Raw genomic sequence first — 15,046 nt, forward strand, 5'->3', positions numbered from 1 at the left:
AGTATTCCTCGGATTGAAGATAGATTAAGTCTGATTTTGGATTAAAATTGTAATTATCTTTGTATGACTATATCGTGTTAAAGTCGATAAACTTTTATTTATGACCTTTTGTAAATTGTTTCTCTTAAACTGTGACAAGATCCGCTTGCCTGTTACAATCCCGTGTTTCCGCTTTAGCGGGGTGTGACAGATTCCCATCTGATCGCTGTAAAATGCATTTTCAGATACCTGAAGGGAACTCCTAACTTGGGTCTCTAATACCCTAAAGGTTCAGGTTTTACATAATAGGTTATTTGGATAGTGATTTGCAGGTTGCAAGATTCGATAGGAAAAGCACCACTAGTGGCTGTCAGCTTCTAGGTGGAAAGTTGGTGAGCTGGACAACTAAAAAGCAAAACTCAGTGTCCACATCAACCGGTGAAGCTGAATATGTAGCCGCTAGAAGTTGTTGTGCCCAAGTTCTTTGGATGAAAAACCAGCTGAAAGACTACGATCTTCAGTTCTCAAATATTCCTATATATTGTGGTAGCACCAATACTATTGCAATCGCAAACAACCCTGTACTTCACTCCAAGACCAAACATATAGAGATCAGATATCATTTTATCATAGATCATGTTATGAATGGTGACACTGAACTTCACTTTGTTCCAACTGATTATCAGCTCGCTGACCTTTTCACCAAGCCTCTTGATGAGACAAGATTTAACATATTAATCAGTGAACTAGGGATGCTAAACGTTGAAGAATAATTTTCTTCAGCTATACACATCAATTAGTAAGTGAAATGATCAAGTGCTCTATCCCTATCACTGAACTCTTGATTAAATGTATCTACTCTCTCTAAGGTATGTTTACTTGTTCTTTTTCTTAAAACTTAAAACTACCACTGAAGTTTTTCTTTCTTCAGTGATCAAAAAGTTTTAAAAGTTTGTTTTAGTGATTATTTCGTTCGTTGAACATTTTTATATAAGTATATCTCTTTTATACTTATCTTTTCTTAAAATCAAAATGATCACTGAACATTTCCATCTTTAGTGGTTAAAATGTTTTTAAATGTCAGTTTCAGTAATTTTCTTATCACTAACACTAAAGTCTTTATGAAAATATACTCTACTAAGTTATTTTCAATTCTTAAAACAAAACCATCACTGAAGCTTTGCTTCTTCAGTGATTAAAATGTTTTAAAAGGTTCATTCACAGATCTTCCTATCACTGAATGTGACTCTTCAAATTTTTTAAAACCTTTTCGTTTTAAAAGAAATAGTTAATGAACCATCTTATTGACGACATTCTCTATTACCAATACGAAACACTTTGAGACGCGTAAAAAGGTCTGACACACACATAACCTACTTTATCTTCCATCCAATCATGGATGAGAATGTGCCATATTTATCATCATGGTCTTTCCTCAACCATCGTATTTTTTCTCTCTCCTATTTTGCTTCTCTCTCCTCCAACCTATAAATATGGGATCTTTTCCCTCATATTTTCTTTACGCTTACAAAAATATTTGACGAAACTTTACCAAAAGAACTTCGCAAGCAAGAAATCAAGAACACTAAGAACTCGAATCCTTCGAACTTCTTCTCAACTACTCTAAGGTCGATACTCATTTATTTGTTTAAACTTAGAACTGTTCTTCTCCTTTCTATGAAACATATGTTTGAGATTTTAAGAACCTTGTTCTCTTAAAACACAAACAGAAAGATTAGTAACACATTCTTATTCTTGGTTATAATCTTGTTTCAAAACACTAATCTACTTGAAAAACCCTAATATCTTATTTGTGGATTTTTCAAAAGAAGTTTTATTGTTCTAAAACTTAAAAAGATCACAATGTATCTTGGACTACTAATATAAACTATTTTGCTTTCTTATTTCCTTACCAAAAATAGAAAATGACTGCCAAGAACGTGAACTTCTTCGTGGAAGACATCTCCTTCAAGGCAAATAACCACATTGCCTTGTTGGACATTCCCACAAACAAGACCATTTACGAGGATGTTGCTGCCTTCCTCAAGATGTCCCCACTTGCTTATGCTCTCAACCATGAACCTGTCATGGTTAGGGAGGCCCTTCAGTAGTTCTGGATAATTGTTGAGGTGGTGCAAGAGGAAGACAAAAACGATTGACAAGTGGAGAAAATCTCCTTCACCTTCAACAGAATGACTGTCAGCTTTGGCGTGGCTACTCTAAGGCACGCTCTACGTTTCCCCAAGGGTCCCTTTACCAGCGAACCCACTACTGCTGAGATCATCGCTTGTCTCGATGACATTGGCTACCAATGGCCAATGAAGAAGGACTCCAGCAACCCCCTCAATCGTTGTCGAAGATCGAGAAGAACCATATGTCTGGGGTCTGGCAATACCTCTTCTCCCACTTCATCCAGTCCATGGATGGAAAGACTGGTGGACAGGATCAGGCCTCCAGGGTTGCTCTCACCATAGTTGTTTCAGCGATCCAACGTTGCCCAATCAACTACACTGCCGTCATCTTCGACGACCTGGTGCTGAAGCTGAATAAGCGCCAGAAGGAGAAACTGGTGCCCTACACAAGGTTCCTCTCCATGGTCTTCTCCAAGATCTTTGGCGACAAGTACTCAAAGAAAGGTAACCTTCCTGTCTGGAGGCTTGGATCCAGGATTTTGGATCACAAGCTTAAGGAAGGAGATGTTGCACTATTTTCAGTGGTGCAATTCTCTTCTTACCCTCCATCTCCTTCTCAGGTGGCTAAGACAAAGGAAATCCCACCCAAGTCTAATCCAGCCACCACCACCACTTCTTCCAAACGTCCTTCTCAACCAACTCTTGGTTCTCCTTAAAGAGCCAAGAAGGCCAAAAAAGGGATAACCACATCTATGGTTATGACTTCTCTACAGGTCTCAGCTATTGAAACAAGCCTTAACCCCGAGGCACTTTATGCTAGCTTCCCAAGCTCTTTAGTGATCCCTGACATCAATGTCATATCAGTGGCACCTACCCTAACCGCCTCAGTGACTCAAATCATTGAAGGTGTGAACATCAGCGCCACCACAGCTGAACATCCACAAAATCTCTCAGCCATCTTCTCCTCCCTTCCATCCTTAGTCGCTACACGTGTCCATGATACATTAGTGAATGTCCTCGCTGATGTTGAGACACACACCACTGGACCTGAGGTAGCTCCTCTTGAAGCTCCTCAGCATACTGGTGCTCATCCTCATGAGTGCACCATGGAGCGTACCAGCGATAATCCTTCGGATATAGCTGATGACCCGTCATGTATTCCATCTTCCTACCCCTTCATTTTTTCTAACCCATAGCTTCTTTTTTCTCACTCTTTTTCCTTTTCAGGTCCGTTTGAGGCTCAAGCCATGGACCAAGATGAAGAGGAGTACAACATGGCAATAGATGTCAAGCTCATCCTCCTAGCTGTCGAGACTGTCCTAATAAAAATGGACGAAGTCCATAAGGACATGCCTTGAAAGAAAGACATTTTTGCAGACCTCTCAGCTGTCAAGGATGAAATCCAAGACATCAAGAGTCAACTCTCCTATCTCCAAGAGACTGTAAGAGGTAATGCTGAAGCCATAGCTGCTCTCACAAGCAGAGCTGATGAAGCACAAACTCAGTCTCTCCAGCAGGCGGAGCTCCTAAAACAAGTCTTGGTTGCTCTTCGCCAACCAGCACCAGTGACTTCTCCTTCCTTCACTGCTGATGACCGCGCTCAGCTTCATGAAGCGAGCGAAGCGACGACCAGCCTGGCCAGCGCTCTGTCATTGCTAGAAGAGATGATGGTCCTCCAAATACACAGTGTAGATCAACTCTCTAGCATATGCTGTCAAGCCTTCGCTAGAGAGGGGGAGATAAGGTCCAACGCTGCTAGACCATCTACTGATCCTGCTGCTCCAGCAACACATGGTGCTGAGGCTGAAGCTGTTAGAGCTGAAGCTGAGGTTACCTGCGATATTCCAACCTCCAGTGAAGCTGCTATAGCTAAGGACGTTGATGCCATCCAAGCTGAAGCTCGTGATGATGACCTTCCCATCACCTCTGCACCTGTTGTTGGTGATGTGGACGATGATGATGATGATGATGACGAGGAAGGTGATGCTCCTGATCCCCCTGACTCCGACAGTGACCTGGATGACGAAGACGATGATAATGACGATGAAGACGACTTCACCATCCAGTACCAGCATCCAACCACTGCCACCAAAGGAGTTGCCCTCAGAGATTCTGCATCCCAGTGGGAGAAAAGGGAAGAAGAGTCTACTCCTGAAAAGAACCAGGGCCCTACGTCGAAAGGCAAAGGCGTCGCTGAAGAAGGGAATTTAAAGGAATTGTTTCAATCCTCTCAACCCTTATTTGAAGACTCCACCTCTCAGGTAGTCATCACTTCCATGTATCAACTCGAGATACCTTCTACTACCCGCGGTCGGCTGGAATGGGTCCCTGAGAACCCTATCCCCAGCACTCCCACCGACCAGCAGATGACTCAGCTTAGGGAGTCACTCGACCAGACTAGAGTAAAAATCCCTCTTCGTACCTCTAGTGGTGGTGAGTTCGACTTCCTGACTGAAGCTGAAAGACTCGAGGCCTTAAGAGCTGAGGAAGAACTAGAACTTCAAAGAAAGCAGACTGAGGACAGCCTAAAGCTGGCCAAGTCTCTAGTTGAGAAAGTTCTTCCCAAGAGAAAGTCCAAAAAGAAGGTGACTATTGTCCAAGCCCAAGCTAAGCTCCTATCTCTTGCAGAAGCTAAGCACGAAAAAAAATCTAAAGTTGGCTGAGCGGGACAAGCGCTGGAGCGAAGTAAGCATGAATAAGATAATCAGTCCTCACTCAATTAAGAGTGTCAGCATCAGCGGATGATCAAAAGACGGTGGGATTCTACTCTCAATGCTCATCACCAGGGACAATCTCGATTCTGTGACCAAGTACCCCTCCTATCTACGAGAATATGGCTACAGCGAATGGCTAGAAATTAGACAAGCCATTCAGCGCTCCAAATCCATACATAAGCCGATTATCGAAGACATCATCAACGAGCTGATCAAGAAGGTGTCCGGGTATGTCGTAGTCCTTAAAAGGCCAACGTTGAAGAAAGAAGGAAGAAAGAAAAGACCTTCAAGTCCTAATGATGGACCATCCCTGATGAACGAACATGAAACAAAGTTCTCCTTAATAAAGTCCTGAAAGATTCTGAGTTCAGACATCTCTATGCTGAATCTTGTTTTGCCAGCGAAGGGTCCTTATGTACCCAACACTATGCACTTCAAACCTGAGTTATGACTTATATTCCTTGACTATGACGGTGAAGTAATATTTTAGAGAATGTCTGAGTTACATCTATGCCCTATGGAACACCTCATATATCTCAGGTTCTGGCTAGATGAAGACTTAAGAGAAAGAGTGGTGGACCAAAAGATAAGAAAGGAGTTTCTACGTCAGAAAGAGCTTGGAGAAATGTATCGGGTTACTTCAAGCTGAGCGACTTAGACTAGTTTATTTTCTTTGTAATATTGTCCATGCACTGTAAACTATATCCTATGTCTACTTTCAGTGATTATTCTTATATTTTGTATGTTTAGACAAGTACTGAAACTCTTGTAATATCTCCTTTGAATTTAATATAAGTGTTTTTGTGCATCATTGAAAAAGATCCCTGAAAAGTGTAATAGGGACACAAATCTATTAGTTCCAGTGTTACTCTTACCTTCACTGACAATCTATAAGTCAGTGAATATGCTTTCAGTTTCTCTTCTTGTAATTTTTTCTTAGACTTAAACTTAAGAAAATTTTCTATGTATAGACTGACTCACTGAAAAAAGATCTCAAAACAGTTAAAAGGAACATGTACTTTATATGTAACTTTTCCTTACTGTTATTTGATAAGACAACTTTCTTTTTGTTGTCTTGTTATCATCAAATAGGGGGAGATTGTTGATCCTCTCTCTCATTGATTTGATGATAATCCCTTTAACCTCATACGAAGTATTTTATGTTTATGTCTTTCAGTTCCAACGATCATCATTGAGTCTGTTCAGTGATCGTTGAGAACATGTAATGTAAATCCATCAGTGACAGCGATACTTCAAGAAGACAAAACTCACACCAAAGAACCTTCAGCGAAAGTCGAAGACTGAAACTGAAAACTAGAGACAGGGGAGTACGTGATCTGAAGTGGTATTCAGTGATTACAACCTAGTCTACACATATGTGAAGACTGCCTAAGCCTCATCGAATGCTGAAGAGATCTTTAGATTATTCCAGCATTCAGCGATCAAAAGAAGCTTGTTGAGCATGAATGCTTTTGTCTTGTCCTTATACACACAAAGGACAAACCCATACCCTTTCTAAAGTATAGTACGGTACAGAGCCGATTAGTTGACTCTACTACCCACCAACTTTATGAAAGGATATCTACTCATGAATAGGCTTTTGTACTATGCGCTGTTGCAAAGGACAAGTCTTTCTCTAAAGGCTTGACATGTGTTCAAACCCTACTACGTTGCATTAAATGTGCATTTAATGCAATGGGTATAAATAGACGTGTTCTATCTCCATGCAGAGATACTAATACTTACTCTTGAACCCTAATTTATGTTCATAAGTAAAAGAACACACATCTAAGAACACAATACGCTTATATTCAAAAGCAAGTTAGAATCTCTTTTTAGTATTCTAAATAGTTTTTATCAAGAAAGAACTAACATCCTTCTAAGTCTTTTACAACAAGTCTTTTCTTTATTTGCTAAGAACTAGTGTGTAACTTAGATTGTTTAGATAGGTTATTTTATCTTATCTTTCCGCAAACAATCTTGTAAAATTTGTATTGATCTTTCTTTATCAATATATATTTTAAATTTTAAAAGTTTATTGTGTTTGTATTCATCTTCCCCCCTCCCCCCCACTTCTACAAACTGTTATACACATCTTGTAGACCCTAACCGGACCAACAACATTTGATAAACACTCTTACCCGGGACAACACTTACTTGGGTCAACATTCTTACTCGGACAACACTTACCCGATAAGAGTCGGTAAACGACCGCTAAATTCTTCAATTTTTTATATTAGAAGATTGTAAAACCTTGCAACTCATTGAAAATATCAAGTATCACAATATATGATTTAATAATTAATAAGATCCACTCGTCCGAAAGATGGAAATTCTTTTACCAAATTTGTGTAACAACATATTTCATCATTGTACCCAATACAAATATACCAACAAAAAAATAGAATAAATAACAAACCAATTTATATTTTGTTACTTTAGTTATTATATCAAATTGTATACTTAGGTTTTTTACTATATATTTTATTACTTCATATTTTATTAATTTATACCGAACTTTCTTTTATATATATAGAGAGAGAGAAAGAGAGATAGAGAGTTTTAAATTTAAACTATGTAACTGTTACGAACCCTACAAACCTAATCTCAATTCTTGATTATGAATTTAGGGACAATTATCAAATTAATTAAAGATGCAATTAAAAGTAAAATTAGAAACCGATTTAATCCATGTCCTTGATTATTTACACATACATTTAAAATTGATTTATAGAGTTTTATAACAACTACATGATTTGTACTTTAAACTCATCTATATATATATATATGCTATAATTCACGACATGGGCTCCTAAACCTTGAGATTTGACTCATCTCACATCATTTAGGAAGTTGGTTTAATTTATAATTATGAAGATTGCCCAACACATGTGATCCGTCTTTTTTGCCTCATGTATTGATTGGATTTGTGATTCACTGTATTAATAATTCATCTAAATAGGCTTATTCTTTTATTGATTAGTTGAAGGATTGTGGCCCACCATATGATTCCATTTTTCTAGGACGGTTTTTAAATATATATATATAGCGTTGGGTTCATGTGAGACCAAAACTTTTTCGTGAGACCCGTAAGACCAATTTATGTTCATTGATCAACTTTATAAGCTAATGATCTAATGGTTTAAAGTTGTACGGTGGTAATTTTGTAATTATTGAGAAGTCTTGTGGCGTTTATGAATGTTCAAATCTGACGATTATAGATCTAATCCAAGGGTTGAGAATTGGTCTTACAGGTCTCATTGGTCTCACGGGTCTCATTGGTCTCACATGATCCCAAGTCTATATATATATGTATGTATATAATATGTAGAGGGATAATCATTTGTAAATCATCCGAAGATTGCAAACCTTATAAACCTATTTAAAATGTCCTCTTTTATCAACACTTGAAGGGAGTTTCGGATTTGAATTGATTAAAAAATTAAGGAAATTATCAACGGTTGAAGGGAATTTCGGATTTGAATTGATTAAAAAGTTAAGGATATGGTAATTTTGGAAAAGATTCTAAATATTTTAATTTGAAATTTTAATAAATAATCTGAATTATCTATTTTTGATTATTATCTCTTTACGATTATCTCTATCACACTCTCTCCACCGCCACAATCATTCAGTCAACAATGGCATCTCTTTTCTCCATATTCAAGTACTCTGACGGCCTAACCGTCGTCGGAATCTCTTTTTTCACTGTCGTCGTCTGCGAGACGATCTCATGGATTTTTATCTACTGCACCACGTCTTATAAATCACTTAAATCCTCCATTGACAAAGCCTTTAAGAAACTCAAAAACATGAAAATCTATTTAACTCGTCCAGTGGTATCATAAACGATGGCAGTGGATTCATAAACTCATCCAGTGGTTTCATAAACAATGGCGGTGGATTCATAAACAATAACGAGAATACCACCAGGGGTGAGTCCAACAAGTTCATAAACTCGTTCGGTGGTATTACATATGAAATGTTTTAAAATATATATATATATATATATATATATATATTGTTGCATAAGTGAAACAACACTAGTATGAAACAGATATAACAAAATCTGTTATTGTGTCACATGCAAAACTAAAATAATTGGTTTCGTTTCATGTGGGAAACAAAAATAATTTATTGGGTTTCATATAAGAAACAAAACGGTTACAATTAAGATGGTTGGAGAAAGGGTGATGGAATCAGTTATGACAACTAAGAATGGGATTTTTAAGAAAGACATTATTTCTATGTGCACACGTATGTGTTTGTTTTTCTATTTATCATAACGAGATGATGAAATTAGAAGAAATTATATTTATTAGAAGAAGAAATATGTTAAGTATTATATAAAGAGTCTATAATCAAATATTTAAAATAAAATTTAGAAGGATTCTACAACTTCATTTTAACTATAAATCTATGGCGTTTGTGAATTCATTAAACCATGAGTGATGTGATTAGGTAAATACGTAAAAGTGAAATATCTACAGTTAAATGTATAAAAACACAAAAGATAAAAAGTAAATTTCCAAACTTTTTTAAAGAAATTGAAGAAAAAATCATGCCTTGTAAAAAACGCACATCATAGTGCACCATGACGTAAGCTACGCATTATACAAACGGTATTATAGATCTTATCATAACAATGAAAATACGTCTTACGTCATGGCATTCTTTTTAAAACCTTGAACAAATCGAATTTACTTTGTTTGAGTATCACTTTGAAGAATATACTTTTAAACTTCACGTTTCAGGATCAATGAAGCATGTTTTGGTAACAATAATGGATCTGATTAAAACTATACCTCATAAAATTGATGTCACATAGGTAAAATATAATGTGTCATTGTTATAATATTTTAGAATTTACAAATAAATATCAAGGGGCTATTTAACAAATGCTTATTAGGTAACCATGCTTACTAGATGTCACTTATCTTATTGGGTAAGCTTGATAAGTTTCGAAAACCTTACCTAATAAGAGACATAACAAAGACCAATAATCTTATTAGGTAAATAAGAAAAAAAAAAAACTCTTATCCAATAAACACTTATCTACAATCTATTTTAATTGCCACAAACGTTATCCGATTAGGCAAGTTAGAGTAGTGAATATCGCTCGTAAACAATTATTAGTAAACAAGTTATTTAAAATGGAGTAAATTATACTTTTGGTTCGGATGGTTGTTATTCATTATCAAGTCACATTCTTATTTTGAAATAATTGCAATTTTAGCCATTTGAGATTGTCAAGTTTGTTTCATTTTTAATTGCAATTTTTAGCCATTAAGCTTGTCACTTCCTTTCAGTTTTAGTCCATCTAACAAATTTCCACTAAACTAATAATTCAATATAAGGGTATTTTGATCATTTTATTTTATTTACAGGTCCTATGAAATTGATAGAGGTGCGATTGTATGGCCTAGACCCTACGGTTAACAAAAGAAATATCTACTGTAAGCTGATGAGATTCAAGCGGAATGCAAACCAGTTTCTTCTTTAAAAGGATGTTTGCATGTGTCTACATGTTATATGCTACAAAATGACTCATAGCGTTTCTGTAAGGCGTAGCTCACGTCATAGTGCCTTGAGGTGTGCCATGACGCGCAACGATGCACATTTTTTGTAAGATGTGATTTTTTTTTTTTACACTTTTAACTTTAGATTTATAAAATCACATCACCCACAATTTCACGAATTCATAAATGTTATAGACTCATGGTTAAAACTAAGTTGGAAATTACTTTTATAAGTTCTATTTTAAATATTTAATAAAAAACTATTTTTGTAATAATACTCTATGATTTTCTTCTTATAATATGAATGCACCATTTTTAATATCATTATCTAATTATATAAAATATGGAAACCATATATGTAAATATATAATTCTATATATGACATACATATTTGCCGATTTATGTCACGTCTTGAAAAAAGTCACGTTCTCACCATGGCATGTAAGGCTTAAGGCTTGACCTCGCCGCCACGCTACGTCAAACCTCAAGTCATTTTGAACCTTAGTTATCAGCCATCAGTTAGCTTATCAGCTACCAGCTAACTTTTCATCAGCTAGTTTGCTAAACATAACCTTATTAAAGTAATAAACGAATCCCCAAATGACGTGCACTGGTCGATAATGACGGGCGGTGTTTTTTTCTTTTTTGAAATGTCCAATGCTTTAAACATTTGCACAATAAAAATAAAAAATCATCAAAATACCCTTACACGAGGGGGCACGTGGAGAGGAGAACGACCGTTGAGACCAGGGACAAAAACCGTCATCGAAATAGAAACCATTGAGTGAGCATCATATGTACTCTCGAAAGTCAAGTGACGAAAACCACAGTTTTCATAAATCTAGATGGACAATCTTTGTAACTTGCTTTTTATATCATAACATAAATAAATATTTATATAATATTTTAATAATATAACTAATATTGAAATTTCTAAAATGGAAAAACTGCTGAAGTTAGAATGTAAAAAAAAATTTCGAAATTTTAAATTTTCTTCTATATTTTAAAGAAAAGTAAAGAGAATTAATAGCTTGCAACTTTCATACATAAAGGCATCATCAAAAGAACACAAGTTTTTATAACTTCATATTACACATAAACCATATTTACAGAATCAATATGTGCAAAAAAGAATAAACATCCATTTCTGGCCTTCTCAGATAAAAATATCAAAAAATGTTCTGTTTCCTTTTCTAAGGCTGATTCCATTCCATTTTCGTTATTTATTCTTACGGATTACGGGCATATCTTAGATACTATAGACAAGCAAACCGACGATAAAACCAAGTAACAGATTGACTAACCAAGAAACCACCCACTTCAGCACGCTCGCAAAATTCCCTCTTTCCAAAACCGCTCACAAGTTCTGAAGAGAAGCAAGCCACTGTTCCATGTACTCGTTGCCCTCTGCATATAAAACACAATTAGACGATTATGGCAAGGATTTCATCCGAACAAAGAGATATTACGCATCCACAATGGGTCGACTTTGAAGAACCCTATAATTTCACTTTTAACTGCCGAATTAGCGTCACATCAGCAAAATAAGATCTAAAAAGAATCTCCCCCGACTTCTTAATGAGTCTCATATACTTTTCACCGTCAACTTTAATTAGTTTTTTTAATAATTAAATCTATTATGCAGAAGCCACGACAATCTTGATCTTGAATCTACTCCCAATATGACAATATTATTAGAATATCAAAAACAACTTTCAACAACCAACAATAAATGAAGCACTTGAAATAAACAAAAGAAATAGCACAAAGAATATGAAGTTATTGACAGTTTACAAGACTTAAAATATCAATGGAAACCAAACCACAATGATTACCATCTTTATTCTTCTTCCTGTGGTGTTCAGGTGCTTTTCTCTTTTGGAAAAAATAAACACCCTCTAAAATTATCTTGATTCCCCAATGGTCACATACAGCCAAACCAATTATCAAATGGGAATTGTATATCAAATCACCACAATAAAATCGGATTTATACTGCGTCATCGGTGCTTTATCAAATTTAAGTTTATTATAAGATGAAACAGTTGTGTATCATAAGTAAAATCGTCCTTTATTTGGTCTGTAATCTTTAAGTCATGAAAAAGAGTTGTTAGGACATTTTAACATGAATTCAAATAGTGAAACTGAAAGGAAGAATGAAAGTTGCATAGAGAACAAGTGATACCAGCAGCAGCAGGGAAACCAGTGGGGAGTTTACTAAGAACAGACAACAACTGATTACTGGGCTCCTCCTCCATCTTAAAAGCTTTGCAATCATTTCTATAACAAGGAACCAAAACTGCAAAACTGTTATCTGAAACATCATCTGAATCACTCTGCAAAAATTCATGGGCATGAGGCTCCATCCACCCAATAGACCAGTCTGAATCATAGGAGGATTCTTCAGATTCCGATAAGCACACACCATCCGATGGAACCAAAACTACGTCGTACTCTTTATCCACTAGTCTCTTCCTTTCTTCTCTACTCTGCCATTTCTTCTTCACCTTCTTTGATGATGATGATGATGTTAAGTTTGTTCCTTTCTTCTTTGAAGAAGACAATTTCATTGAATCAGAAGAAGATCCAGAAGAAATTGTGGGTTCTTTCTCTTTCCCATTACACCAATACCACCAAGAAAATCGAGTCAATGAAACTGACATTTCTTCAAACAGGTGGTGGGCAAAAATAATTTTAAAGGCTCAAATGGAGCAGGGGTTGATCAAAACAAGAAAAAGAAAATCAAAATATGATGAAGAAGAAGAAGAGGAAGAGGAAAATTCACAAAAATGAGTTATACCCGTAATCAGATGATTAAAAAATCTTGCCCAAAAGAAGGCACCAACATTAAAAAAAACTAATTAAACAATTGTGCCATGATTTCAATAAATGAAACACAGCAGTTCCAATTGCAAATGATTAGGAATTGAACAAATAAGGAAAATCAAACGATAAGTTGGTTATTTAATTGCAGAATAACCGATAACTGAAGTTACGGTAAAAGATTATCCAAAATATCCTGCACAAATCATCAAATTATCCTTGTGCCAAGTTCTTGAAAGACATAGAATTGTGGGTGATACTTGGTATCATCACCGGGGATAAAAGAGACCCAGAATATATCACCGACAACTGAGAGTCCAACCGGAACAAAACGACGGATTACAATTAGAAAACGCCGATTTTCTTGCCGGAAAAAAGATGCAACCATCACCGAAAAATCAGGAAGGAAGCTTCTTCCATGGGTAACAGCAACAAGAAAAAGAAAAATATCAGGGATAAGGTTAAATTCTTAAACACCCAAAACTGAAATCTCAAGCATCGCCATGTTTATGAAACTTGTACCTTACCCTCACCGGAGGAAGTAATCAGTTGTTTCTGTGATGGGTTTTGTGGTATCGATATATATATACATATATATAAATAGGCAGAAAGTCTTTAGCGTGAAGAGTAAAACAAGGTTACCGAAAGTACAGTGACCCCCCTCGCCCGAGCCCATATCTCCTCTTTTACCCACGTCCAATGTTATACAATTAAACTACCATTTTCGTCCATTTACTTTGTTGTTTATAACGACTTTCGTCCTTATATTTTTGAAATTACTATTGTTCATCGTCATGGTTTATATTTTGTTTCGCTTTTAGTCCTTGGAGCTAACGACATTAAGAGACCATTTACTAAACGCTTACCCGGTAAGCACTTACTGAGTTATTTATCTTATCGGATAACATGGAAAGGGCCAGAAATCTTACTTGGTAAGAACAATGATAAGGATGAAGAGTCTTGTCCGGTATGCACTTATCGGGTAACTTGTTGCATACGATACTGTTTTGATGGACTATAATCTTACCTGGTAAAATAAGTTGAAGTGTTGATTTTTACTGGTAACTGCTTACCGGATAAGCATTGGCTTAAACGGCCCCTAAGCAAGCTCCATAAAGTTAGGGATGATTTTTGTCTTTTTATCCTTTTTTTCCTATTTTTAAAATTAAAAGTATAAAACCGGTTCAATAATAGAATTCCGTTGGACTTTTTTCGCAAGAAACATAACACCAACCTGGCCTTCTTCGAACTATCGATTCTTCTTTGACCAAATCGTTCAAATCATTCATGGGACCATTTTCATCGTCTTTGGTAGCCCACCTTGAGCGACAAAAAGTAGTGGGTTATTCTTCTTGAACGGGAATTTGAGATGAATGAATTTTTTCTACCTCAGTCTTGAGGTTGAGTGAAATTCAAGAACAAATAAACCACAAAATAAGAACATTGAATCCAGAAATTAATGGAACTCAGATTTCTCTAATTACAGAAAGTACAGATAAATTAGAATATGAGTAGAATAATAACTGTGTAACTGGAGTGGTCTAACAAATATTCAAGATAAGATACGAATGCAAGATAGACTTGAATAAGTCGGAAGCTTTTATTAGATGAGAAGATTTAACAGTAAAACTCTCAATCTAATTGTATTCTCACAAGATTTCTCTATAGTCTAATTTGGCACTTTCAGGTAACTTGTAACCTGAGAAAGATGCCTCCTTATATATGACTAAGCATAAACAAAATCTCCTAGAATCGTGGCTTGAAATTCTGAGTTTTTGTTTCGCGTTGTTACCGTTCACGTTCCTTGGAAAGTGAAGCGGACTTAGTCAGGCCTTCTAGAATCTGTTAGAGATCTTGCAGAAAAGTCTGAACCGTGCGCA

At 36.1% G+C, this 15,046-nt stretch overlaps 1 protein-coding gene across 1 annotated transcript; it reads right to left on the minus strand.

The window, feature by feature from the left end:
* Nucleotides 1-11,406: 11,406 nt before the first annotated feature.
* LOC112513799 lies at nucleotides 11,407-13,747 on the minus strand. Its single transcript, XM_025120157.1, has 2 exons — nucleotides 12,529-13,747; nucleotides 11,407-11,751 (listed from the first exon to the last, which is right to left on the minus strand). The coding sequence occupies exons 1-2, from the start codon at nucleotides 13,004-13,006 to the stop codon at nucleotides 11,702-11,704; spliced, it is 528 nt and encodes a 175-aa protein (XP_024975925.1). The 5' UTR covers nucleotides 13,007-13,747; the 3' UTR covers nucleotides 11,407-11,701.
* Between the last annotated feature and the right edge of the window lie 1,299 nt (nucleotides 13,748-15,046).

Source organism: Cynara cardunculus (genome assembly GCF_001531365.2).
Source record: "Cynara cardunculus var. scolymus isolate 2C chromosome LG 5, CcrdV1, whole genome shotgun sequence".
Lineage (NCBI taxonomy): Eukaryota > Viridiplantae > Streptophyta > Magnoliopsida > Asterales > Asteraceae > Cynara > Cynara cardunculus.